Source organism: Dermacentor variabilis, chromosome 3 (genome assembly GCF_050947875.1).
Source record: "Dermacentor variabilis isolate Ectoservices chromosome 3, ASM5094787v1, whole genome shotgun sequence".
NCBI classification, from domain to species: domain Eukaryota; kingdom Metazoa; phylum Arthropoda; class Arachnida; order Ixodida; family Ixodidae; genus Dermacentor; species Dermacentor variabilis.
In genome coordinates, this window is record NC_134570.1 from 30,448,738 (window position 1) to 30,473,626 (window position 24,889).

General features: G+C 44.8%; 1 protein-coding gene across 15 annotated transcripts in view; it reads right to left on the reverse strand.

Annotated features, from left to right (window-relative positions):
* Nucleotides 1–3,440: 3,440 nt before the first annotated feature.
* LOC142575352 (uncharacterized) overlaps nt 3,441–24,889 on the reverse strand; it is a 219,151-nt gene continuing 197,702 nt past the window's right edge. For 10 of the 15 annotated variants that reach the window (XM_075684644.1, XM_075684645.1, XM_075684649.1 and 7 more), the window contains 10 exons: nt 22,349–22,659; nt 21,166–21,252; nt 17,398–17,674; nt 14,469–15,634; nt 13,184–13,408; nt 12,331–12,430; nt 10,789–11,019; nt 8,659–8,747; nt 6,441–6,806; nt 3,441–5,081 (listed from right to left, as the gene is read on the reverse strand). In XM_075684644.1, coding sequence (XP_075540759.1) covers nt 4,887–5,081; nt 6,441–6,806; nt 8,659–8,747; nt 10,789–11,019; nt 12,331–12,430; nt 13,184–13,408; nt 14,469–15,634; nt 17,398–17,674; nt 21,166–21,252; nt 22,349–22,659 — 3,047 coding nt within the window. In that variant the 3' untranslated portion in view covers nt 3,441–4,886. The remainder of the gene's footprint in view (nt 5,082–6,440; nt 6,807–8,658; nt 8,748–10,788; nt 11,020–12,330; nt 12,431–13,183; nt 13,409–14,468; nt 15,635–17,397; nt 17,675–21,165; nt 21,253–22,348; nt 22,660–24,889) is intronic. The other 5 variants (XM_075684647.1, XM_075684646.1, XM_075684657.1 and 2 more) reach the window with 5 other exon arrangements.

Consider the following 24,889-nt stretch of genomic DNA (forward strand, 5'->3'; position numbering starts at 1 on the left):
TTAGTCGATTCGTTGTCGCCTTCACGGTTCGCTTGGAGCGGGGGAACTCCTGGAAGGGGATGTTTTGCGGTGCGATCTCACGGGCCCCAGAAGTCGTCACACTCAGTGCACAGACGTGGCGGCTACTGACTGCGGTGTCAGCTCCGGGATCAAGAGGCGCCTTCTCGGTTCAAGACCCCTGTCTACAAGAGAGAGAGAGAGAAACAACCTCTTCCCTCGGTGTGTTCAGTGAAACCAAAGTGACGGAGTGAGTGTGTGAACCCTCCCCCTCAAAGGCGGGTCAACTACGATGACTCTCCCATTGGACGAAAGTTGAACGGCAGTTTTCCCTCACCTAGGGATCTAGGGAGGACAGAGTGCTTTTAAGCAGCCGTTGGCAGCTGCTCAAGGTTCACTCTCTTTCAGTCATGCTAGATTAATGAAATGTAACGTTCTCCACCCTCATGTAGACACTGTAAATAAATCCCAATTCCACGTTCTCGATGAGAACAATTCCCTCCCTTCAACAACGTCCTTAGCGTGGATGAGTCGGACGACGGCATGGGCCAGCTACCATATATTTCGTGCCCGACCCCAACCCTCACAGCGTGTCTACGTTTCCTTATGCGCAGATGACCTTCCCGTCGAGTTTCCAAGCTGTTCCAAGAGTCCTGCTCAGCCGCCATCTTGTTTGGACATTGTTTTTGATTCGCGAAGCAGTCTGCTTTGACGTCTTCGTGAGGAGTGGAACGAGACTTAAGATGACCGCTGTCTGCTTAGCCGTCTACTACAAAGCATTCTATAGTACATTGTATGTCTACTTAGCCGTCTACGGCGAGTATTGGAATACAGTCTATGATGTTCACAATGTATATGCATGAGGCCGGGTGTGATGCAGAAAACACCTGCTTCGGCGGATATAGTAGATGGTGACTGGGCAGCAATAGATTAGTTCTTGCTGCGCACAAGGCTTGGACATTCGTGTGTTGTCGGCGTAGTCGCCGTCATCCATGCTTCGCCGCACTGATTACAAGTTTGCGCTCATTCACTTATTCTTGAAACGTTGGCGATAAAGTGGGCGTAAGTATGCGTATGAGCGGGGTGGATGTGTGTAAATAACACGCGAGAAACTTAATATTCCAGGAAGCGGCGCTACTCCCCTTGTAACTATGTAACGAGCGGTACTGCACTCTTGCCGACGTTTCGACAGTGCTGGTGGATGAGTGATTTTTTTTTTTTTAATCCCCAACGAAAGCGGTGCATCGCGAAAGGCCGGTAAGACAGGCAGTCCTTATGTAGCAGCGGCCCGTCGACTTGGTTACGCACATTCATTCCATAATATACTTAATATGCCAGTCACAATTTTTGTCAGCTAGCCACTCCACACACCTTCCCTCAACTGTTCCACATTTACAGCATGAATGGAACATAGTGAGTTAGCGAACACCCAGTTGCATTTCCAACAGCTGATCGCACAGTAACATGGCGGAAGCGGTAAGTACTGCGCCATGACGATACGTACGCAGCACGCAAGCGCTTCGCGGAACGTAGCGGCGCGTCTCACGCCTTTAAAAGACGCTTCATTTAATACGGATGCAGTACACGAATCGTATCGAGAAAAATAACTAAGTACTCACTTTCTGAGGCTGGCACGGTCATTTGCAACTTTCGCGCAAACGGCGCGCACTGAACACTTTCTCAAAAACAAAGTTCATAGTTTTTGCTGCGCATTCCCACCGTGCAGGATCCTGAAGTTGGTTCGGCGCGTTCACTTCACGCGGCAAAGCCAAATCGTAGGCCACTGAGAAGTACAGCCTTCCGCCGGTCGCCTTTGACGCCACCATTTTGCGAAACTCGTTTTTGTCTCGCGCTCTCCCGAACAAACGAGAACCACGAGAGCAGCACGCAGGGCTCCCCACGTACGCGCGCAATACTATAACTGTGTAATGGTCTCGTACGCATGCACTTTCACGGAGGCAACGTACGGCGCGAAGCCGAAAGCGCCATATCGTACCTCTAAAGCATAGAACGACAGAAAGCTGAGCTAGTTGGTAAGGATTCATCATGCAAAAAGGAGGTGAGGCGTGCAGACAGGACACAAGAGTTGAGAAGTGGACAACACGAACGCCGACTATCAACTGAAGGGAGCACTGAGGCGAATAAAGAAAGAAGGCACAAAACTCATCTGCGCAAGCTCAGGGATGGTATCACCTCGTGTCAGTCGGGTACATGTGCCGGTCTACGTGAGAGATAACTGTTAAGGCACTTCATCTCTTCATTATGTAAAGTAATCGAAGGCTGGCTCACGCATGCACTTCTACCATTATAGATATGCCATGCCTCTACCATTAGACGCGTATCTTCATTCTTATGCCTGTGCAATATGGCGCATTCATATAACTCTGGCGTGCAGTTACAATCTTGGCAATGTAGCGAAAGATTAGAAGGCGATCCGCCGGTTAACGGCCTTTTATGTTCCATTAGCCTCTGATTGATACAACGTCCTGTTTGCCCTACGTAGAACTGGCCACAGCTAAGGGGAATATTATAAGCCACACCCATACGACAGCCAGTAAAACTTGTTCTTATTGTGCTTCACAGGACAAATATCTGTTCTTTTTCTGCCTTTTACCTGCTCCTTTTTCCTCTGTATGGCAGCGCATATCTTACCTAGCTTATTGGGAGCAGTGAAAGCAACATTGTCATATCTACTTGCAACTTTTTTAAGCCTGTGCGACACTGAATGAATGTACGGAATAGCCACTACTCTTTTTTTTGCTATTACTGCTTTCTGTAATCCCGTCCGTCCCCCTTGAAACCGCCTTCTTTAGGCGCTCAGCCACAGTGGCCACTGCTACACTAGGATAACCTGCTTCTAACAGGCGCCGGACTTGCGCATTAAAACTGGCGCTCATTTTGTGCATGCAGGATCTGGTGAGAGAAGACTTAAGGCATGACATGACAATTCCGTTTCTTACTACTTCGGAATGCTTGGACTGAAAGTTTAGCAACGGCTTCGAATATCTTGGGGAGTACTGCCGACAAACGTGATTTTGTTCGAAGACCAAGGAAATGTCAAAAAACTGAATTACGCGTCACTGAGGAGGAGGATTTATGGAGGAGGATTAAAGTTTACCAAGGAATTTCCTCAGCGCTGAAGCAAATCACGGAAATTATTTGAACCTTTTTCAGTGATTGGCAGGCCCAAACAATCGTAGCAACCCCATTATAGTCTAGCATAATCAAATTTTTTAAGAAATCAAACACACTTATAGCAACATACATTGATTTGATACAAAGGCATTCAGTTTACATTCCATAGAAGCATACTTCTAGTTTCTCATCGCCCAAAATTATTTACCAAGTTTCCAAGAGAGCTAGAGCACATGTGTCAACAGGTCTCCCCAAGAAAAAGCAACAAACTTCCCCGAAATGGGTAGTAGTTGGAGAATGCCTATAGGTGAGGATACAGCCTTTTTATTAACATCTGGGCAAGTACTTTAAGTATAATTACACAGTGGTTCTTCCAGCATGACAAATAAATATGAAATATTTGATTTTATAAGTATGAATCTCAGCACTGCAGCTTCACATGGCAAGCTGCAGAAACAAACAAAATGTAAAAACATTCATTCTGCTTTCCTACATGAAAGATAGTTACAAAGAAAGCATACACAACCAATCAACAGGTTTTCAGGCTACAGGCATCATATGCTCCAAGGCATCATGGAATACAGAGATTGCCTCACCAGTTATGAAGAAAAATATCCAGGTCGGTATCTTACACAAACTGACGTCACCACTAAATGTGTTCTCTTACACTCAAGCAGGCACGCACACTTACGCACATCACTAAAAAAAACTAACCAGAGGACTTTCTTGCAATGGACACGCTAAACTTTGTACATGAGATGCTCACTGCTAGGCATGGTTAGCTTCACTCCCCCAGCTATGATGAGATTTACAGTTCGCTCTTGCCACGAATCACACAGTGAGCTTAATAACTAACACTTCACCACCTTTCACACAAAATCACATAAATGAATAGGATCTATCTTTCAACTCTGAACTAGGATGTACAATAATTTTTATGTGGGTCAACAATAAATTAAACGTAAACGACCATTCACCCACATTGCAGCTGTGCACTACGGGAACTCTACAGGGTGCAGGGAATGTCATCTAAGAATTCACACACTCACAACAGTAGAGGCAGAAAGATGCTGTAAGAAATGGGAAGTGCAGTTTACGCACGTCCTTGCACACGGCAAGCAGTAGGTGAATCTCGTCAGTTTGCACAGTGTCCTGGCTCATCAAGCTGCACGTGTTTCAGCCTCCTTCATTTTGTGTGATCATAATCCAGATATCATGAGGAGATGATAGAGCGTAGCTTCATATGTATAATGTCCAGTAAGAACATGCTTCTTTTCCAAGTGAGTTACTAGAAGAAGACCTCAAAACAGCACACTCAAGCCTGCTTTAAAGGAACATGAGTGTCCACACACAGCGTCCCAGGACACAACTCACAGCTTGAAAAAGTTCTGTCGATGAAAAACTGTGATGCGAGGATGAACTTGCCCTCTCGCGTTTCGCGCACCAAAGTCCACAAAGCACAACCAACACGGTGCAAAATTGCCACCTCAAAGTTTGATCACACTCGTTCGCAGTGTCTCACTGGGGGATCCACTCCACGTTTTCCACAAAATCACAGAATCAACCTACATACACACTACAGCGATCACACACATAACTGACTACACTTATTGATGCTCACTCAAACCAACTGAAATGACTCTACAGGGCGCAGTTCGATTTTCGAGAGCTTGTCTTGAGCACAAGAAGGAAAAAAAAAAATATAACACAGTCCGAACACAAGCGGTGTGAGAGGCTGTATGAATTTGCGTGCACTACTGTTCCTCTCGCAAGGCGTTGATCTTGGCGCATATCTTGAGGGCTGGGCCAAGCTTGATGTTCATGGCTGTCATCAAGTGATCTTCCTTGAGCAGAAGCAACGCCTGACCGTCAATTTCCTGGGAGCGGAATTCCTCAGCATAATCAGTGCAGCCTGGAAGCTCTTGAATGTAGTCGGCAACCTCTTGCACCTGAAAGTATTGCAAATAGGAATTCACATAAATTTAAAATAAAAGCTAATGCCACATTCAAACAGTGCCGTATTGCCTAATACATGGTAGCCTCCAATTGCACTTGTCATTCAATACAAGCTGTATGCTGTCTTAGCACTGCTACCCTGTTTTAGGCACTGTGAGTACTATAGTAGGAAGCAAACTGGAGTTTTCAAAGGGGTTTACAATGAATGTTATAGTACAAGATACTGTATATAGTAAAAGTTGTTAAATGCAGTGTGTTCGGCTTTCAGGGATCAGGAATGACAAAGTGCAGAAAGTCGAAGGATCAAAAAGCCTCTGCATCACTTATGGGTGATGACATAAGCACACTCTCGTCTGAGCAGAAACAGCAAAATGAACAGGATGCAAGGAAGGGACAGGCAACTATATCTCTTTCTTACATTGCTGTACTTTTGGGCTGTTTCTACTCAAAGTTGTGAACCAGCAAGCCTAAATGAATACCCTTCTTTGCTTAATCTAAATTGGCACAGGGAATGATCATCGACTGACTGACTGATAGACCGACTGAGTAACCCATGGGGTCAAACGAGGAATGCCGTAATGGACTCGATTAATTTTGACTGCCTGAGGTTTTTTTTTATGTGCACATAAATTTAAGTACATGTGTGTTCTTGCATTTCAGCCAATTAAATATGCAGGAAATTGAACCTGTGACTACACATTCGGCAGCAGAACACCATAGCCATCATGGTGCATCATTACACAATTAACAAAGAGTTTGCAGTCCATGTGATTCCAACCCTCTATGCTCTGTACTCTATTAGCCAGATCACAAGGTACTATGAGCAATAGGTTTAAAGCTAGAGGAACAGCTAGCTTTTCATCTGTTCTACTCTACTCCCAAAATATCTGTAGACTTGTCTTTAAAAAATCTGTAACTTTGTCTTTGAAATGCAAAAAAATGTAACCAAATTTTGTGAAATCATTATTTAACATATTTATTAGTCTCAAAAGATAGTACTCAGATCAACAGACTTTGTAGAACGTTCAGCAACTATGTCGGCACGTAAATGCCATTTGAACCTAAAGTCTCCTAACATGCTCCTTATATAAAAAATTGAATTTGGCACACTTTCGAAGATACACCAGGTACAGCAGGTGGAAATGCCCGGCATTCAAAGGGTTAATGGGCACCCAAAGCTAGGCAGCACATAGACACACTTCCAATCCATCCCCAATCAGAATGCAGCTGCAGCAACTCGAATTTGAACTTGCCACTTTTGGCATTCACACTGTTGTTTCGATATGTCCACATATCCACCGACTCCCTCAACTTTCTCTCCTACAAAGCATTGCCAGTGCATTCACGCTCACCGTCCAACTCCTTGGGTTTTTGCTTGGCAAGACTGGTGCAGGCTCTGGTGCATCCACTTCCATCTCCACAGGGGGGGCAGGCGTAGGCGACTCAACTGAGCTCTCAGGCCTTAGCAACTGCTCGGGCACCGAGGCACTCGCAGCTGTCTCCATGGGCGTGCTGGCATCTTCTTTGGCTGGCTCAGCACTGTCCATGCTGACATCTTTGCTTTGAGCCTGCTGCTGCTGCTGCTGTTGTGGCTGTGGCTGTGCTTGCGACTGCTGCTGCGGCTGGGGAACATCCGCTTTCTGCTGCTGTTGTTGCTGTGCTTGCTGTGGTTGCTGCTGTTGCTGCTGTTGCTGCTGTTGCTGCTGTTGCTGGTGTGGCTGTGAGGCATGAAAAGAGAGAAATAAAACGGAATTGGCCAAAATTAGGCAACGACACAGCTCTGGGCAGAGGCCCACAAGGTCACAACACCCCCCTGAAGCCTTCTTGCATGGTGCTATCTTGTGGCAGGAAATATGTTACAAGTCGCTTCAGGGGCAGTGTTCTCGGCTGTTCACTTTCGGGGATACAAACATTTTCACAATATTTTGCGTGACTAGCAGGAGACGTATTGGCATGAGTGGGTTACAGCAGTGTCCTGGCACCGCGACAAACACATCGTCTTACCACAATGCCAAGAACACTGTCTCTCACAGATGCCAAAGAGTGCAGCGCTAGTCGTGCCAAATCTTACAAAAGTTGTCACATCTCCCGAATGTCAATGACCAAGAATACTGTCCCAACAATTGCAAAAGGCTTTTTTTCACATGTTTCGTTTAATGGCATCTACTGATAAAGCAACTGCCAATCTTCACATTAGTAGATGTGCGCTTACTTTCGCTGACACATCAACACATAAATTGCACACTGCTGCTTTGTTGCCATTGGTAGTCAGACACACTGCCGCTGTAAAATACAGTCAGCATCTGCAGCAGAATTTATTGGTGCTCTGGTTAACATGTTTATGCACTGTGAAAAAATTAAGTGCCATGAACTGTCAACTGAAACAGCAATGCATTTGACAGCACACTTTGAGTCAGTATTTCTTGAAACTGGTGTGGGGAACAAGATTTCTAGCAAAAGCTATGGTTTCAGTATAGCATGTCATTAACTTTACAACTATAACTTGCTCCCAAAGTCAATATGTTGAAAGTTAATTAGCAAAATTTGTTAATAATCACATTGGCAATTATTGTTCAAATTGTGATATCTGTTACTACTATACAGCTCGATCACTAAAGATTACCATTTTATCCCGAGTCCCCAATTTTTGGCTGTCACAGACAGTCATTCCTGAAACATCGGCATGTTAAGAGGAAGCTTTAGCTCAGGTGCTCCTATATAAATACATGTAAAAGCAGAATTCGTTTTTCTCGGCAACCACTACACCAAATTTGATGGGGTTTGTTTCATTTAAAAGAAACACTTAAAATCTAGTGACTGTTTGTTATGAATTTTTTATTTAGGCTGTCAATATTTTATTAAACATGGGCAAATATCGCAAATTTTCAGAAAACGATACTATCAGGTTTACAACTCTGTAACTCAGCAATGAAAAATTATACCACAATTCTGTTAATTGCATCTAATTATACATCTAAAGCGAACAAAAATGATATGTTACACATGAATATAAAAAATTTACTAATATGAAAATACAGCTTCTGCAGAACCCTTGTACACAGCGTAACAAATTCACGTAAGATATAAATAGACACATCGAATTTGTTCGCTTTGAATGATCTAATGGATTCTGTTTACAGAAATGTGATATCTGTTTTTGATGCAGAGCTATTAATTTGTAAGCTTTGTGCTTCTATATTTTTCAATTATTTGAATTGTTCAAAATATTCGTAACAAAATTCAGGCCCAAAATCGAAATTCCACTTCTAACAGTCACTAGAATTTAACTTTCTCTTTCAAATACAACAAATTTCATCAAAATCGGTCCAGGCGTTATCTCAGCAAAATGTTTTTGTATTTTACATGTATTTGAATTGGACACGTCGGAGTTGAGGCCGAGCTAAAGTTTCCTCTTAATCAGTTTCATATACTGCTGCTTCTACAACTGCTTTCTAGACTAGTCATTGTTATACTCTATCCCAGCTAGATATACCGATTATATTTACTTGAAGCTATACCACAAAGCCATGCTGCTGAGGCAAGGGGAAGAAGGACATCAGTATTACTCACCCATTTTTCAGATGAGTACTCGTTGAAGTGATTTCCTTGAACTTTTCGCCAGTTCTTTCTTCCCATTTTCTTCTTCTTAGTTACTTTCCCTGCATTAAAAGAAAATGTATTATTTAAGAAGAAAATATTGTGAAGCATTCAGCCTACTTCTTAAAAATAATATGGCCACCTGATACTACATGGGAAGGCAAAACAGCATTAAACGAGATAAGATCATCAGTTTAGCAAGGAATCCAACTGCACTTCATTTTTGACAAGGTCATCAATCAATAGGGTTCCTAGCAGTACTGAACTTTGTGGGATTGTCTGAGTTTTTGATGAAGTCTTGACTCTGTCACAGTCAAGCCTGTTGAGACTCTGAGCTTTACCCCTGCATTTTAGAACTCAACACTCCACCTCAACTCAAGAAATTAGCAGCACCACCCCTTGGCAGAAGTAGTCCCTGCTCTTCATGATCATCCACGACAATTTGTCAGAAGTGCAGCGTCTTGATCAGACAAGAGGTGGCGCTGTGCTCAACGTGGTGGTGTGCAAGAACCGCTACGAGTCTAGGAACATGTGAGAATATGGGGCTCTGTCTCCCCTGGCAGGCACAGCTGTGCTGGAAGCATACTGGACAACTTGTGGCTCCGAACTACCAGAGACTCCTCAACTTCACAGTGACTGCTCTTCCTGTTTATGTGTGCCATGCTCCAGCGAAACTGTATTCCGAAACTTGTTGCTTGGCTAGTTGGTTCATCTTATTCCCCGAACTTAAGACGCAACCAAGGGCGGAAAAGAGCTTTAGAACAGGAAAGAGCATGACTTGCACTAGTTTACTGAAAGCAGACAGGATCGTATTTATAGGTGAAGGTGGCCATGTGTGCACATACATTTGTGCATAATACTCAAACAAGTATGCATCATTATCCAATCATACAGTGCAGAAACTGTCGTTCAGTGCTACGTAATGCCACAGATGTATCGTTGACACAGATGTCACATTTCATGTTGATGAAATAGGCCTCCATTCATTCCTGTGCCAGGGAATCTTTGCTTTTACCAAGAATGCAGATATGGAAAAGATCTGCAGGAATTGCAGGAACATGCAGGAATTGTCTGCTTTCGATAAACTAGTTGCAAGTGATGCTCTTTCCTGTCCTAAAGCTTTTATTCGCCCTTGGTTGCACCTTAACTTTGGGGAATGAAACTGCATTCATTATCATCAAAAGCTGGTCAAGAGATTAATCCAATACCCATGAAAATAAAAGTCATAGACTTCTCTATAAATTGGGAGTAATTAAATCATCATGAAGGAGTACAAGAGAATGCAGTATTACTGGCAGGAATAGCAAACAGCCTCCCTCCAGTCCCTTCCCGATTTTGTGCAAAGAACTACCAGCCCCAGTCACCACAGGCTATGTTTGGACATTTTGAGGACAAAGACTACTCAACTGGAACCATGCAGAACGCAAAACATTGTATCCAGGTATGATGTCTTGTCCAGTCTACAGTTTATTCAGAAGCTGGCTAACAAGCTTTGGCTTTGACAATACGTTTATGTACAGGAATGATGGTTCGATCCACCACAGAAGGGAAATTGAACTTCCAACACATTTTTTTCCCATTTTCTTTTCTTCAAGTTGCCTACAATTCACACAAAACATTTTTCCTGCTGGATGTCACTGTAGCAGTGCCATGAACATCAAAAAAAGTTGCAGCATCCAATAAACATTACAAAATTTCTGTGAAAAGTGATATCTACTGCCACTGCACTTAAAACATGCTACACAATCTCACATGAGAGCATGCTAGCCAGCTGTAGCACTTTTCAGCATCAAAGTAAGTACATTACCGGCTACTCATGACTTTGGTTCTCACTTAATGGCCACAGCACAGGAAGTACAAGACAAACTTAAGGGGATCATCAATTAAGTATTCAAATGCTGATTACAGCTCAGGTAAGGTGATGAGACTTGCAGATTGAGTTTCAGTGCATTATACTGATAATAGTTTGTACATTAAGATAAGCAAAAAAGGGAAGTAAATATAGCTCATATTCTCAATTCCTAAGCCAGTACCCCTTCAGTTTCAATCATGCAAAAGCAGTGTACAGAGCCCGCTGGCGCGGAGGGAGGGTGGTGGCCTCACCTGGGAGCTCGTCCTCATTTTCAGGCTCCGAGGTGAAGGCAAATATACCGAGCCGCTCAGAGCATGCCAAGTTATAGCGCTTGACACATGACGACGAGCAAAAGCGTTTGGACTTTTTGAACTTTGACTTTGTGCCTAGCTTGCCGCACATCTCACACTTGGCCAATTCCACCCGGTCCGGCCCAGCAGCCATGACCTTCGAAGGAGGAGGCTCAGCCTCTGAAGGAGGAACTGCACGGGCCAGTGGAGAGGGAGCACCAAGGAATGAGGGAGAGGAGGAAAAAGAGAGAGAGAACATGCACCAGTTTGCATGTGAACAAGCAAGCAAAGCAGGTGATGGGAAAGTGAGAAGAGGCGAGGTGCTAGAGGCTGTAGTAAGCAGTTTGCGAGACAAGCAAGAACTGAAGGCCATGTACCATGGAACAACCACTTTCGGGGATACTATTGCTTTCACTTAAGAGAAACTGGCTTAAGTGATGAAATCAAACATGACTGAATGAATTCTTGGGTGGGCACGGCACGCTCACCAATGGAGTTTTATTGTGCACAGACACCAGTAGACAACTTTTTCACCAGCTGCCTTTGATTTATCACATGCCTGTGATCAATCATGGCTAAACAAGCAAACCTCATAGTGGAGCTAATGTTTTGACAGAAACACTTGTCTTTGTCAGGGTAAGTCCCCTTTTCCAAGTTTCCTTGTCAAAACATTGGCTCCAGACTGAGGCCTTCCTGTTTGGCTAATGTTGATCACTTCGTATCCATCTTCCTCCTGACCTTTTGTCTTGCATGGATTTGTAAGTGTTTTTTATGTGCCGGTGTTATCCTTTTAGGCTGAAAGAGTTTATGAAGAAGTTTTGGTGAAGAAGTCTGTCGCACACTTTTTACAAAAAAATATTTGAGAGAAACATTGCTGCTGTTATGCTTCCCTATGAGGTAGTTGAACAATCTAGGAAATGTTGCAGAATATTGAAAAAAAGAAAGTATATTATTGAAAGTGGTCCTTCCAGAACACCGCCCTATTGCGACAAAAAAAAAAATATGAAAGCAGAGAGCCGCCACTACTAGGAGTCTGCGCTGTGTTAAGCTTGAAAAGAAAGTGCTGCTAGTGCAATGCAAGAGAGGTACAAGAGAGGCAGAAGAGTCTTGAAGTGGCATTAGGAACTTCCCCATTTCCTTTTAGAGTAAAGAATTGATGATTAAGCCTTCCACAGACCTCTTTAATTAAGGCACGTATGCGAGAGCATGCTACTACACTGTATAATCAAATGAAGTATCAGGTGAACTGCTTTAGGAGCAATAAATACCGAAGGCACAGCTGGGTTTAAAATTGTGTGCAGCTTATAAGGAACCATTAGTGAAGGTTATACAGGATCAGGAAAGTGAGAGATACTTTCTAACAGAGTGTGACTTGTCCCCTCCCCGCAAGCTGAAAACAAATTAATCTATGGCCCATACTAGCTAGCGCTAGACAGCCTGCACTAGATAGCAGCAGCATTGCTTTGCATTATCTGAAGAGCGCAGAAAGTCAAATAGGCATACCTTGAGCAATGTGCTGAATTTCATCATTCCCTGCTTTTCCATTCGTCTCCACAGAGGGCTTTGGCGATTCAGTTTCAGCAACGAGGGATGAGCGGCTGACCTGTGTGCAGGAAATGCCGCACGAATATGTAGAAATTTCCCGCACCATAAAACAACAAAATTGGTTAATGAGCACTCACTGAATTCTTTGAAAGCGCAAACACTGCGATGTAAAGCAGCAGCCATGAATGTAATTCCATTGCATCCCCAGAATGGTGCCATTCAGTACCAAAAAGCGGGTATAGCCCTATGGAACACATTTCAACTATGACAGCAGCATCATTGTCACATGATGCTGACTCGACATGCTCACATGTGGCTGCACAGCTCCAAGAATAATCCAAAAATATGAAGCTAAAGAGTCTAGTTCAGCTGTTTCAGATAGCTAAAGTTAAAACACTGTACTATATGGTCTTGCAAGCGTCATTAACAAAAAGACGTAATGTAAAACAATACACACATTGAACACATTCCTTGCTTTTATTAAGCAGATGTATTACTACAGACCATTACTATAAGAAAGGCTCCTGCGGTAACGCTGTGAAGAGAATCACATCTGTCACCATCACTGGAAATTGGAAAACCCTAGAAAGAGTTCGTCTGCCAAAGACACTTTGCAAAGAATAATTTCTCCAGCCTTATTAAGGTCCTTAATTAAAATGAAGGTCCTAAAATCTGAAGTTATACAGCAGCCAAATGAACTGCAGCAGTGGCGCAGCTACTAACCATTTGCGAATACGTACATCTCACAATCATTACATTTACCTGCATACAAGAATGAAAAAAAAAGAAAAACACGTGGATGAGTTCTCACCGGAAATGGCTCAGGTCCCTCTTGAATGATGTACCCTTCTATGACATGTGTTAAGACATTAGGCTTGACCACCGGTTTTTGGGAGATTTGGCGAACAGGCTCTGATGCCGTCAACATGGTCATCTGAGGCGTCACCGCACCGCCATTGGTCATGGCTTCAGGCTTCTGGCCAGACTCGCCGCCTTGCTTGTCGTACGGCATGGCTGCTTCTGGCGGAGCCGAAACCTGCAACCCAATGGACTGTATCACTGGAAGTCAGGTCTATTGCCGCAACAGACGGCAATTGCTGTACTTACTCAATTCTAATGCGCACCGATTTTTACGGACAGAAGCGAAAAGTGCAAGGCCCTCTACTGTAGCATGCGCCTCGATTTTCCTACCTCAAGAAGTTATAAATGCTATACTACTCTGGAATGTTCACTCCCCAGTTCTTGATGGTAAAAGTGGGTCCAATAGTTGGTTCTTAGATAAAGAAAATTGCATACAATCTACAGTGGACCGGATATCATTCATCATCGGTGTCAAAGCATCAAATCTTTAGTGGCATCTAGGGCATTTAAAATACAGCATTTCTTAAACGCCTTGCAGACCATAACAGCCTCAGTAACTTATGCAGTGGGCACAAAGTTACCACAGCTCTCCCACAGCTGCTGTTACATCTGGACTGGAGTAAGGAAGTTTCTTATGTTGATGAGAATAGCTTGTCACCACCATTGCAGTGGTTTCACATTAGAATCAGTGCACATGTAATTTTTTTTTTATTTTTTTCAATTTTTCTGAAAAAAGATGCCTGAAAAAGAAACCTATTTCAAGTCTGCTGCAGGACAACGGCCCATTCCAGAAATGTTAGATTACTATTGTCCTGTCCTGCGCAAATTCAAACCACTCAATGTTAGCGAACTCCCTGTTCTCATGGTTCCATCCAATATCCTGCAACTTCCATCCTGCAACATCCAATAACCTTCAACTACATTTCCCTTCCCTTGGCAATCATGTGACCTCCCCAATCCTCCCGTTCTCACCTAGAGATCTTCAACATGCATTTAATCACTAATTCCACACTGCCACCTTTGGATCTCCTAATGTTATGGATATGCTTTTGCATTTCATCACTTGCTATGCAGCTTTCCCAAACCAGGTACTTCATCCTGGCTGATCAATCAATGCTAATCTACATGCTACTGAGACTTACCCACATGACTACTTTGCTTGAAGAATCCTACCTACAGCTGTTTGGCCACTATTAAAGTGAAGCCCAGTGCACCAGAAGTGAGAAATAACTTACTTCAACTTTATCTTCGGCTGACCCCTTGACAGTTGTTGGTGGTGGTGCTGCCACTGGAGGAGACGGCACACCAACAGTTGCCTTCTGCTGAGGTGCAACGGCGACGTGGCTGCTAACACTGAGACCTCCGGACACAGCATTGCCAGTCAAGTGGTGGTTAGTCATGTGAGGTCCCGGCATGTGAGCAGCAGCAATGTGACCTCCCACCGGCGCATGGACCATGGTCGAATGTGAGGTACTTGACGTGTGCGTCACCGATGTAGGCGTCACGGATACGTGGGTGGAAGTCATATGACTGGCAGCTGTGTGGCACGGACCAGAATGGCTGGTGATTCCGTGCGCTGTTGAGCTAGGAAGACTGACGTGGATGGAAGGAGAATGGTTGGGCGTCACTGTAACATTGCTCGTTGGGTGGCTTGGCGACGCTGCATGACTGGTGGGGGTTGCTGCATGGCCCAGAGTCGAGTGACCTGTGATGGAGTGGCTGGGCGTGCTGTGACTGGCATTAGGGTGGCTTTGCGTGGAGTGGGAGGGAGCTGTGCTCGGGACAGGAGTATTGGCAGTGGCGGCGTGGCCAGGTGTTCCGTGGTTCGCCATGTTTGTGTTCTGAGCCTGTGACTGCTGCTGGTGACTCTGGGTCAGGTTGGGCTGCATGTTGGCTGGCTTTGGCTCAATGTTCACCATGCCTGATGTCTTCACTGTGCTTTGAGTGGATGTGCTCTTCATCTCGGGAAGAATACGTGGCTGAATAGGAGTGTGCTGGTGATGGTGGTGGTGATGGTGATGGAGCTGCTGCTGTTGTTGCTGCTGGGTTGGATGTTGTGCAAGTTGCACCTGCTGCTGCTGCACTTGTTGCACCTGCACTTGCACTTGTTGTGCCTGTTGCTGCTGCGCTTGCTGCTGTGCCTGCTGATGTGCCTGCTGTGCCTGCTGCTGCGCTTGCTGCTGTGCCTGCTGCTGTGCCTGCTGCTGTGCCTGCTGCTGCGCCTGCTGCTGCGCCTGCTGCTGTGCCTGCTGCTGTGCCTGCTGCTGCACCTGCTGCTGTTGGGCTTGCTGCTGTTGAGCTTGCTGCTGTTGAGCTTGCTGCTGTTGAGCTTGCTGCTGCTGGGCTTGCTGTTGCTGCACTTGCTGCTGCTGGGCGACTGTTGTCTGATTGGCTGCATCGGCTGCAAACACGAGAAACTGTGTTTGTTGCCAGTTCCAAGGCCAATATGTATTGTAATCAGCTCCTAGGTGAAATCATAGAGAAGAACGCTTAAATAAGCTGAGCAATGAGTTCTGATGCACATAGCCAACACCGTATTTCACACTAATGTGACAATGGTGTGGAAGCTACGACTGTAATTGTAATCAGCCAATTGAATCAGCTTCACTTAGTGCTACCTCACCCCACCCACCCCCTCCTCCAAACCACCAAATTAAACTCTGACAAATGTGACAAACCTACACATTAAAAGGCACTGCTATTTAAGGGCTGTTAATAAGAAAATTAGACAATTACCAGTCCTTCAACTTTGCCAAGATTACTTCAGTAGTACATAGTACTGTTTATTTATCACCAATTTATCCAAATCAAACTTTCAATGCAGTTTGGCTTTAAATGACACCAAAGAGGCTTGGACTATGGATAGTCAACAAGTAAGCATCTAAATGAGCAGGCACATGACCAAATAACCTCACTTTTATTTTGGCTCTCTCTACCATTCACAAGCTCTCATAGATGTGCACGAGAGCATCAGAGCCTGCCATAACAATTAGGTCCTCACCCTTTAGGTCTCTCATTGCCCCGAATCATGCTGTAAATTTGTGCTTTTAGCCATGACAGTTCTGTGCCCAAACACTCATGGAAGGTTTCTAATGGCCAAGGACAGACCAATTCTACGATAGGTATCATGGCCGTAGCAACATGAACAAGAAGTCGGCCTAGGATGATAATGTCACCACAAAAGAGGAAGTGCAGGAGATCAATTTTTCCGCTGGTCAGGGTCTTCTTAAGGGCTACAACAGATTATTTTGCTGTTGCTAGCTTGATGAAGTTAACCTGCAAGAATTAAAGCTGGATATTGTTGTTGACTGTAGGCAGATCTAGCCTCGCTAGACCTGCCGGCAAATGCTCCCAGAGTGCTGCCTTTCAGCAGAGCTTACTTTCACTACGTCCCACAGAAAATTTTGGTTATGCACTGAAGTGGTACAGTGCCGTCTAAGGATCATATTGTTGCAAGAATTTTTCAGATTGGTTCATTATTAAACGAGATAAGAAAATTTGAAATGCTGCATTGCCCTGCTGACAGGAGGCAAGCTTCACTGCCAATGTGGATACTCTCCCCCTTTGCGTCGACTAAATTCCACAAGTGAAATTCATTCCGTGCCTTCTCTGATACCACTGCCAAGGTACCACATCATAAGCCCTATTTATTTCTTTTTCTTTCTTTTCTGTTGCACGGTGCACTTCGAGCGGTGGTATTCCATGTTTTGCATTAGACAATTTACCAAGGTCATGTACCAGCACCGGTGACGTTGCAGGCAGTGAGTTTTAAGTAGAGGCATTTTGCATGCGACTGACTCCCCGGCTGGAAGCCAGGCTCCCTTGAGAAAAAGGGCACTCAGGCTTCTGTTTGAAATTTTATGTGTTTTGGCACCATGCAGCCATTAGACAATTTGCAGACAGGATTGCCACTGCATGATATATGCGCTGCGCTTGTCTGTGAACACCACTCAAACCTGGTGAGGGGTGCTTCAAGGAAAGTAAAATCTATAGGCTTTTCATTCACCAGCGTAATGCGAGACAGGTGAACAAAGTAGAACAGGATGCAATTCCACAATATGTAAGCCATCAAGCCTGTAATGTCACCTCACCCAGCTCACTGCCTTAACACAAATGCCCTGAAGCGAGTGTGCCAAGCTTGGCCATTCACAAGAGCCCGCGTACCTTTTTGTTGCTGCTGATGCTGGTGTATCTGTTGATGAATCTGCTGCTGAAACTGAGCAGTATGCTGGTGAGGGTGAGTGTGCGGGTGCTGAAGGTTCTGCTGATGTTGATGGTGATGGTGCTGTTGCTGCTGCTGCTGCGCAGTCGTCTGCTGTTGTGGAGATGGCACGGCAAACGTCTGTGTTTGTGTGTTTGCCGTTTGAGTGTGGATCATGTTCTGCTGCTGCCCAGGACCTGGGGAAGTGCGGTTTGTCTGCGCCCTGATCCTCGGCTTGGCCTGTTAGGGGAGCAAAAAAGAAAAGGAGTTAAATGAACTTACTACAAACTAAAACATTCACACATTTGCAGCAATATTAAGATGCCAGTAATAAGCATCAGTGTGGGGATGTGCAACACATCTTGGGCTAGCAAGTTAGCTAAAGAAGGAACAGTAAATTAAGCAAGGAACACTGAATTACCAAAATCTGCGTGACACTTCTACCTATCAGCAATTTCAGAGAAAGATTTCTTGCAACGCAAACTCCTAACTTTGCACTTACATTGGCCTGTGGGAGGAAAATGAAACGAAACTTTCCACGTCAATTTGTGGTGCTAACATATCTGACAAGCTGGACTGATTATAACTGCCATAGTTACGATGGCACAGTGATACCAACTGCGAGACCAGCCTGCATGCTAAACTAAGTCATAGATTGGTTTATTCATTAATTGATTTGTTGGGTTCAAAATTACAAAGCAACAGTGGGACTATATGATAAACCATAGCGGAAGGCTCTGGATTAATTCTGACCTCCTGGGCTTTTTGACACACTTAAATCCAAGTACACAGACACTTTAATGTGTTAGCATTAAGAGCATCAAAAGTGGAAAATCTGTGTGTGTGCGCGAATGGGTGGACGCATGCACATAGTGCAACTGATGATGCAGTTGATGTAACTGACTGTGGTCCAGAACAGACCAACCTCAGCTGCACCGTGTGCGTGTGTGTGTGGTGCAACTAACAATGGTCTGCTCTGGACCACCATCAATTGCACTTCGCCCATTGAAGAGACAGGAAGCGTGTCAAGTTCCTGAACACTTTGCAGTGTGGTGAACGCGGTTTAAATCATGGATCTGGGACCCCAAAGAGGTGTGAGGTAATGCCCCAACACATTTATCTTGCATTTACAGCTAAATTTCGACTGCTTTTTGCATTTTGCCGCCATTTAAATGTGGCTGCCACAGCCAGGACTCGAGAGAGAAAAGGATGCATAGAAAGGCACGGAGGTTAACCAGAGGCAGTTCCGGTTGGCTACCCTGGCCAGGACTCAAACATGCGACTTGTACTTAGCAGCAGAACGCCATAGCCACTTGGCAACTGTGGTTGGTGGACAGTCGAGTGCTTCATAGCAGGAACATTCCAAGTGCACTTATGTTTTGCAGCTAGTTTTTTGTGAAGACAGTGTCACTCTGTGAACACTTGCCATAATTAAACAATTCTAAGAAGCACCTGAATCTTAATGTGCACCCAATTTTCATGGGCTCAATGTAAGAAAATAAAAGTGTAGCTGAATGTAAACATGCTCCTGCATGTAATATTTCCCCAAATTTTTTTTTTAATATGTATAGTATGCTCCCTACGTTCGCAATAAAATATCAACATGGGCAGACTTTACTTTCACAGAAGGGAAACTTGTTTAAAGTGAGCTTCCATAATGAAAGCAGTTACCTTATGTTGTTGTAGCGCAAGCCGAACAACAAGGACAACAGAAAGGCACATTTGAAACATGCAGTGCTATTCAGAGAGTTTCATTTCTTATTCAACGGGCTTTATAGTGCTGTGTGTATCAAATGTGCCTTTCTGTTGTCCTTGTCGTTCAACTTACTCCACAATAAAATAACATATGCCGTATCAACAAGCCCCTATAGCTATCCTCATCGAAAGCGGTGAATCGCCATCACCATTTGCACTTCACTGGCCACAGATACCAAGCACACAAGGCAGAATTTTCAAGCAATAACTTTTAGAGATACTACCATATTTACATGATTGTAAGTTGACCTCCTTTTTACATTTCGAGTATCTGAAGTAGGGGGGTCGACTTACAATCGAAACCAAAACCTGGCATCGAAAAAAAAAAAAAACGAAACCAATGGGATATCAGGGGAGCTACAATGTATTTCCAATTTTATGTTTGCTCTGCAAACCCACCCGTAGCTTTCCGCTATCCTGTGCGTTTGTTCGCTTTTCGGAAGGGTTTTTCAACATTTTTGAGAGTTTTACAGCACACACAGCACTCATGTGGGGGTGTCGATAGTTCATGGAAGTGCCGCTGTTCCATTTGCGGCGGCACCTCCAGAATGGCAGCGCTTGCGGGGAGTATCAATAGTTCATGGAAGAGCAGACACCGCTCGCGGCTCGCATGTTTCTCTTTCCCTGTAGCTCTTTAGTTTCATGTGTTTAGTTTCATTTCCTCAGTCTTCATGAGTGCTCAGAGTCCACTAACCATTCGGCGCTTGTTCACAGTGGCATTGACGAGGGCTGCCATCCTTTACGCTGAAGAAACAACTAACTGCGCAGCGGGCCGCAAGTTTGATGTTTCTTAATGGGTGCTGCGAGAGTGGCGATGGCAGCAAAGCAAATTTTCACCTGTGACGGCAAGCGAAGAGTTTTCCGTGGGCCGAAGTTGGGACGCTTTCCAGAGCTGAAGGCCAAGCTTGTGGCATACGTCACCGAAATGTGTGATCGGTCCCTGCCAGTAACATGCGACATGGTCATGAGACAAGCCTGGATCTTCGTCTTTTAAGGACCTGCTCTGCCGTGAGTACAAGTGGCTGGCAGCAGAAGACCGCGAACTTACGCCAACCGGACATGTCAAAAGAGCCTCCCTGACGGCTCTGTGTGGTTGGGTGCTTTCGGCGTGGACTTGTGGGTGTATGCAGATGCGGAATTTCGCTGGATGGCGACGTGCTTTGGAACCGTAGCAGCAATGACGATGGCAGCATTAGTGAGGAGTAGTAGTCCAGTGACCATGAAAGCTACTAATAAATTTTCGTTATGGAATGCGCCCACAGGTACCTTCTTCCTTTTTTTATCCCCTGTCACAAGCGATATGGGGGGTCGACTTACATTCGAGTCGGCTTAAAATCATGTAAATATGGTACTATCACTCTCACAATATTTTACGTCGCTCTGTATCAAACTTAGTCTGCGCAGATAGAAAGCATGCCATAGCTCCAGGAATGATGGTGGCCGTATGTGCCAATGCATCCGGTACCAAGCCTTGCGACATCTTGCACAAGCTATAGCACTGAAAGCGATCATAGTTGAGCACAAAATGAACCGATAGCCATCTTCGGGAAAACATGCTCTGCCGCCATCTCGTGATGGAAATAACGGTACGCCTGATGGCTCTGACGGTAGGCTGTTGCCAACATTAAGAACACAGATTAGGTTTTGTATCTGATGGTAACACGCAGGCCTATTTTCAGACTAACCTTTACTGAAAAAAAGGTGTGGCTTATATTCATGAAAATATGGTAATGCTTATATTACTGTAATTTTTCATGATGGTACAAGGGGATGTATAATGGCTGCCAAATGAAAGAGGCCACACAATGAAGTGGGTCATTTCAATAGCCACACCCTGCATAACATGGACGGACTAGAAATGACTGACTGACAATGGCTACAAATGACTGATAATGATTAGAAAGCTGACGCAGTATCTCACCATGGTTTTTCTAATGTTTATGTGTATGCTGTAATGACAATCCATGTATACACACCTGTGTTCGTGCCGGGAGGACATGAGAGTTGACGGTGACAGAAGTTGAGGTGGCAGTCTGAGTAGCAACTGAGCTGGCTGGACGAACCTGAGTATAGGGAAGGAAAAACCATGAATTGCAATGCAGCCATTGCAAGAAGGCGCCATAAAAAAGAAGACAGACTGTTGTTATTTACTTCATCAGTTGACTGTGTTCTGTTCTTCAAAGATTCTGCATGCTTTCTGATCTAGCAATGACAAGTAAGCAATTTTGCACTTCTAAATGAAGATAAGATCTTAATAGTCGTAACACGAGTACCGAGTTAGCATGCCTTTTTAGTGGGAACCTACCTTAATTGAGGTAAATAGAAAGCAAGTTTCTAACTATGCACTGTGGCCTGCACTAGTCTCCAGAAAGTGCAAACCAGATATTTGCATGATTAGTATATATATCTTCGCGACTAAGACAGAAGGTCACACATCTGCTTGTTTTGTGAAACTGGCCCCAACCACAACTGGTATTAAAATTATGGCAACTCAAATTTTGGAAACATACTGAGTGACTGATTGGGATAGTGTTCCAAAGCAACACAGGCGCAATGAAGGACAACATAATGGATGGTTCAACTTTTCTGACCCCCTGGAGTTTTATTTAATGCGCATCCATTGCTCCATACAAGGGTATTTTTGCATTCTGTCCCCATCATTGTGTGGCTCCCATGGTTGAGAATCAAAATCAAATTATGGGGTTAAATGACCAAAAGCAACACACAGGCTATTAAACATTCCATAGTGGAGACCTCCGGATCAATTTTAACAAGAGTAAATTTAGATGCGGATTCCAGTACAATCAGAGTGCGGCCACCACGGTGAAGGATTAAATTCATGACATTTCGTTCAACGGCAAAACACCAATGACTCTATGCAATGAAATTAATTCTGAGTTTATCATGTATAATGTATAGGCTAAAAATGTTCTGTACATGTGCCATTTGTTGCTGCCTTCCGTGTACAGAACGCATGAGATTGGGGACCTAGTCGGGTGTGGTGAATGCCTTTTAGTTTCTTGGAAACAGGAAACTGGGAATATTGAACAAACAAACAAACAGTCACTGAGGCAGGTTTTTATAACAGACTTTCGCAACTGGTAAAATGACTAAACATCTCTATGGATGGCTGCCATTGCAGGAAAACGGCATCCATACCTGCTTGGGCTTGGATGGCTGCTGCTGGATCGGCTGTGGCTGCTGCGTGGGAGGGGCGGCAGCCAGTGCCACAGTGGGCTGCTGGGGGGCCTGGGGTTGGGCCTGGGGCTGCGCCTGAGCTACGGTGGGTTGAGCAGTAGCTACAGGCAGGGCATGAAGGGCCTGCTGGGGTCCAGGCTGCAGGAAGACGTCTGACTGCTGGCTCCGGATGTAGATGGGGTTCTGGGTGAGCAATGTCGGGCTCTGCAGCTGCCCTGGCTGAGCCCACGTGATGCCATGCGGGAACGTGGCGTTGAGAGCTTGCAGCGAGCCTGCGCACCAGAGGACACACACACAAGGTTCACAATGCAGCAAAGCTCTTCCACTTGGGAATCCCTTGTCGAATGTGATCCAACCCGATTTACAGCAAAGCTTCTGGTGCAAGTAGAAGCAGTAGAAAAATGTGTGTTGATGAAAATTCTCTCCCCTCAACATGAAAGTGAAACTTAATTTCAATAGAACTGCTGGAGTCAGAAAATTGAGCAGCAAACGCCTTTTTGAATAGAAAACGTTGCGAGGACATACAGTCGAACCCACTTATAACAACATTCAAGTGCCACGAAAATTCCATTGTTGTAACCAATAATTGTTATAACTGGATCGATGAAAAAAAGAAAACAAATCATAATAGGGATGGCATGGCTTTTCCGAGAAAACTATAATGGCAGGGAGGCCAGTTCTCCTCCCCACCACCTTCCTCCATCCAGCTTCTCATTGTGTTGACTCGCCTAATTGTTTAACTCTGCTTTCTGTGCGCTGCGATGGCGCATTGTTAAGAAGCCGCGGCTGGGGGCGTTCAAGAATGGCACTGCTATAACAACTGCAAACAGGGATCATGGGCAGCAAGTGGCATACGGGCTCCACCGAGGCATTGCTTTGGTGGCCCAAAGAGGCACCATTTAAAGAATGCGAGAAGGTTGCCGCGGCAGGATCTCAGCTTGAGAAATCCAGAAGAAATGCTGGGACGAGATCACCACAAGCATCTCGCCACGTACTTTCCACTGCCTTGCACAAGAAAACCGCATGTCCCTCAACCTTGCTTGCTTTACACGAAGCTTGCCGACATCCTTCTCCAAGGCATCCAGGTGCTCCATGTAGTGAAGCGGAAGGTCCCTTGTGGAAACAAGCCCATGAGGGACTGAATCACCTACAGGACCTCCCGCGGGGACAGTGTTGAGGCAGCCTGCCCTACCGTGTCATCACTGCCATCGTGGCCGTCACTGTTCCTATGCGATGCAGGCATGTTCGCGACGATCACCTCATCGGTTAGGAGAACTTTCCAAATCTATAGCAGTTCGCTTTCTTTTCACCAGCAATGTTGTTCACTGCCGATGATCAGCAGGCGGATCAGCCATGTTCCGTTTCGGCGGCGAGTCAAACGAGGCTAAGAAACTATGTGGCCAGGAACAACTTCAATGCAACAAACAAAGACAAAGACGTACAACTTCATTCATTAGCATAACTGCGTAGAATGAGGACGCAGCACGCAATCTGGAAGCAGCACCGGCAGCGTTGTCAGCACAGTTGGGGCAGTCCATTTGTGTGTCGGAAGGGTGGCACAGCGCAGAGTTATGGGCACAGCCCATTTGTCTTCAGAGGGGTGGAAAAGCGATGGCAGAGATGCGCGTGCATCTCTCTCTCCATAGAAGTGGGCAGTGGCAGTGGCGGGCGATGGTGCAGCGGCTTGCATTTCACTTTTTCTTTTTTCTTTTCAAGGATTTCACATTCCATTACCTTTTGGCAGCCAGACTTTATTGTTATAACTGATAATGCAGCATGGGGACATTGTAGTAAGCGGCTTATTTCTCCATAGAAAACATACAAAGTTGACGGTGCAAAAGCTTTTCATTGTTATAACCAATATATAGTTAAAAACGCTATCGCTATAAGTGGGTTTGACTGTAACAAGGAATGCGCAGGGCACCTCAGCCTCATCATCCCGGTGAACTTTGCTTCAATGGAACTTGGTTTTTGATTATGCAAAGTTGGACAAGTCTAGAGACGAGCTTTTTTTTTGTCATTATTATTCATCTGAAGAGTTTGTTCTCATGGTCCGGGTTCCCCTTGACTGCTTGGTTAAGACAACGTGATGTGCAGTAGGACAAGAACAACTAGTGCAACATGAAGAGATAGAAAGACGGCAGTGTGGATTACACAGCTAAGACGGGTAGCTGACGTTTTAGTTCAAAACAAGAGGGAAAATTTGATTGGGCAGGTCATGTACAAGGATAAGGTTAGCAGTGGGCAAACAGAAAAACAGAATTGGTTACTAGAAAAGGGAAACTCATTTGAGGACAACATAGAAGTGATAACGCTAAGAAATTTGCAGGCACTGAGTGGAGTCAACCAGCATATTGCAAGGATGACTGGAGATAACTGGGAAAAGACTTCATCCTGCAGACACTGTATGTGTCAGGAGTTATCAGTAGTAGGGGAGCGATGAATATTCAAAACATTCAAATAACGAATTGCCCTATTCGATTTGCTCCTCAGATCAATTTA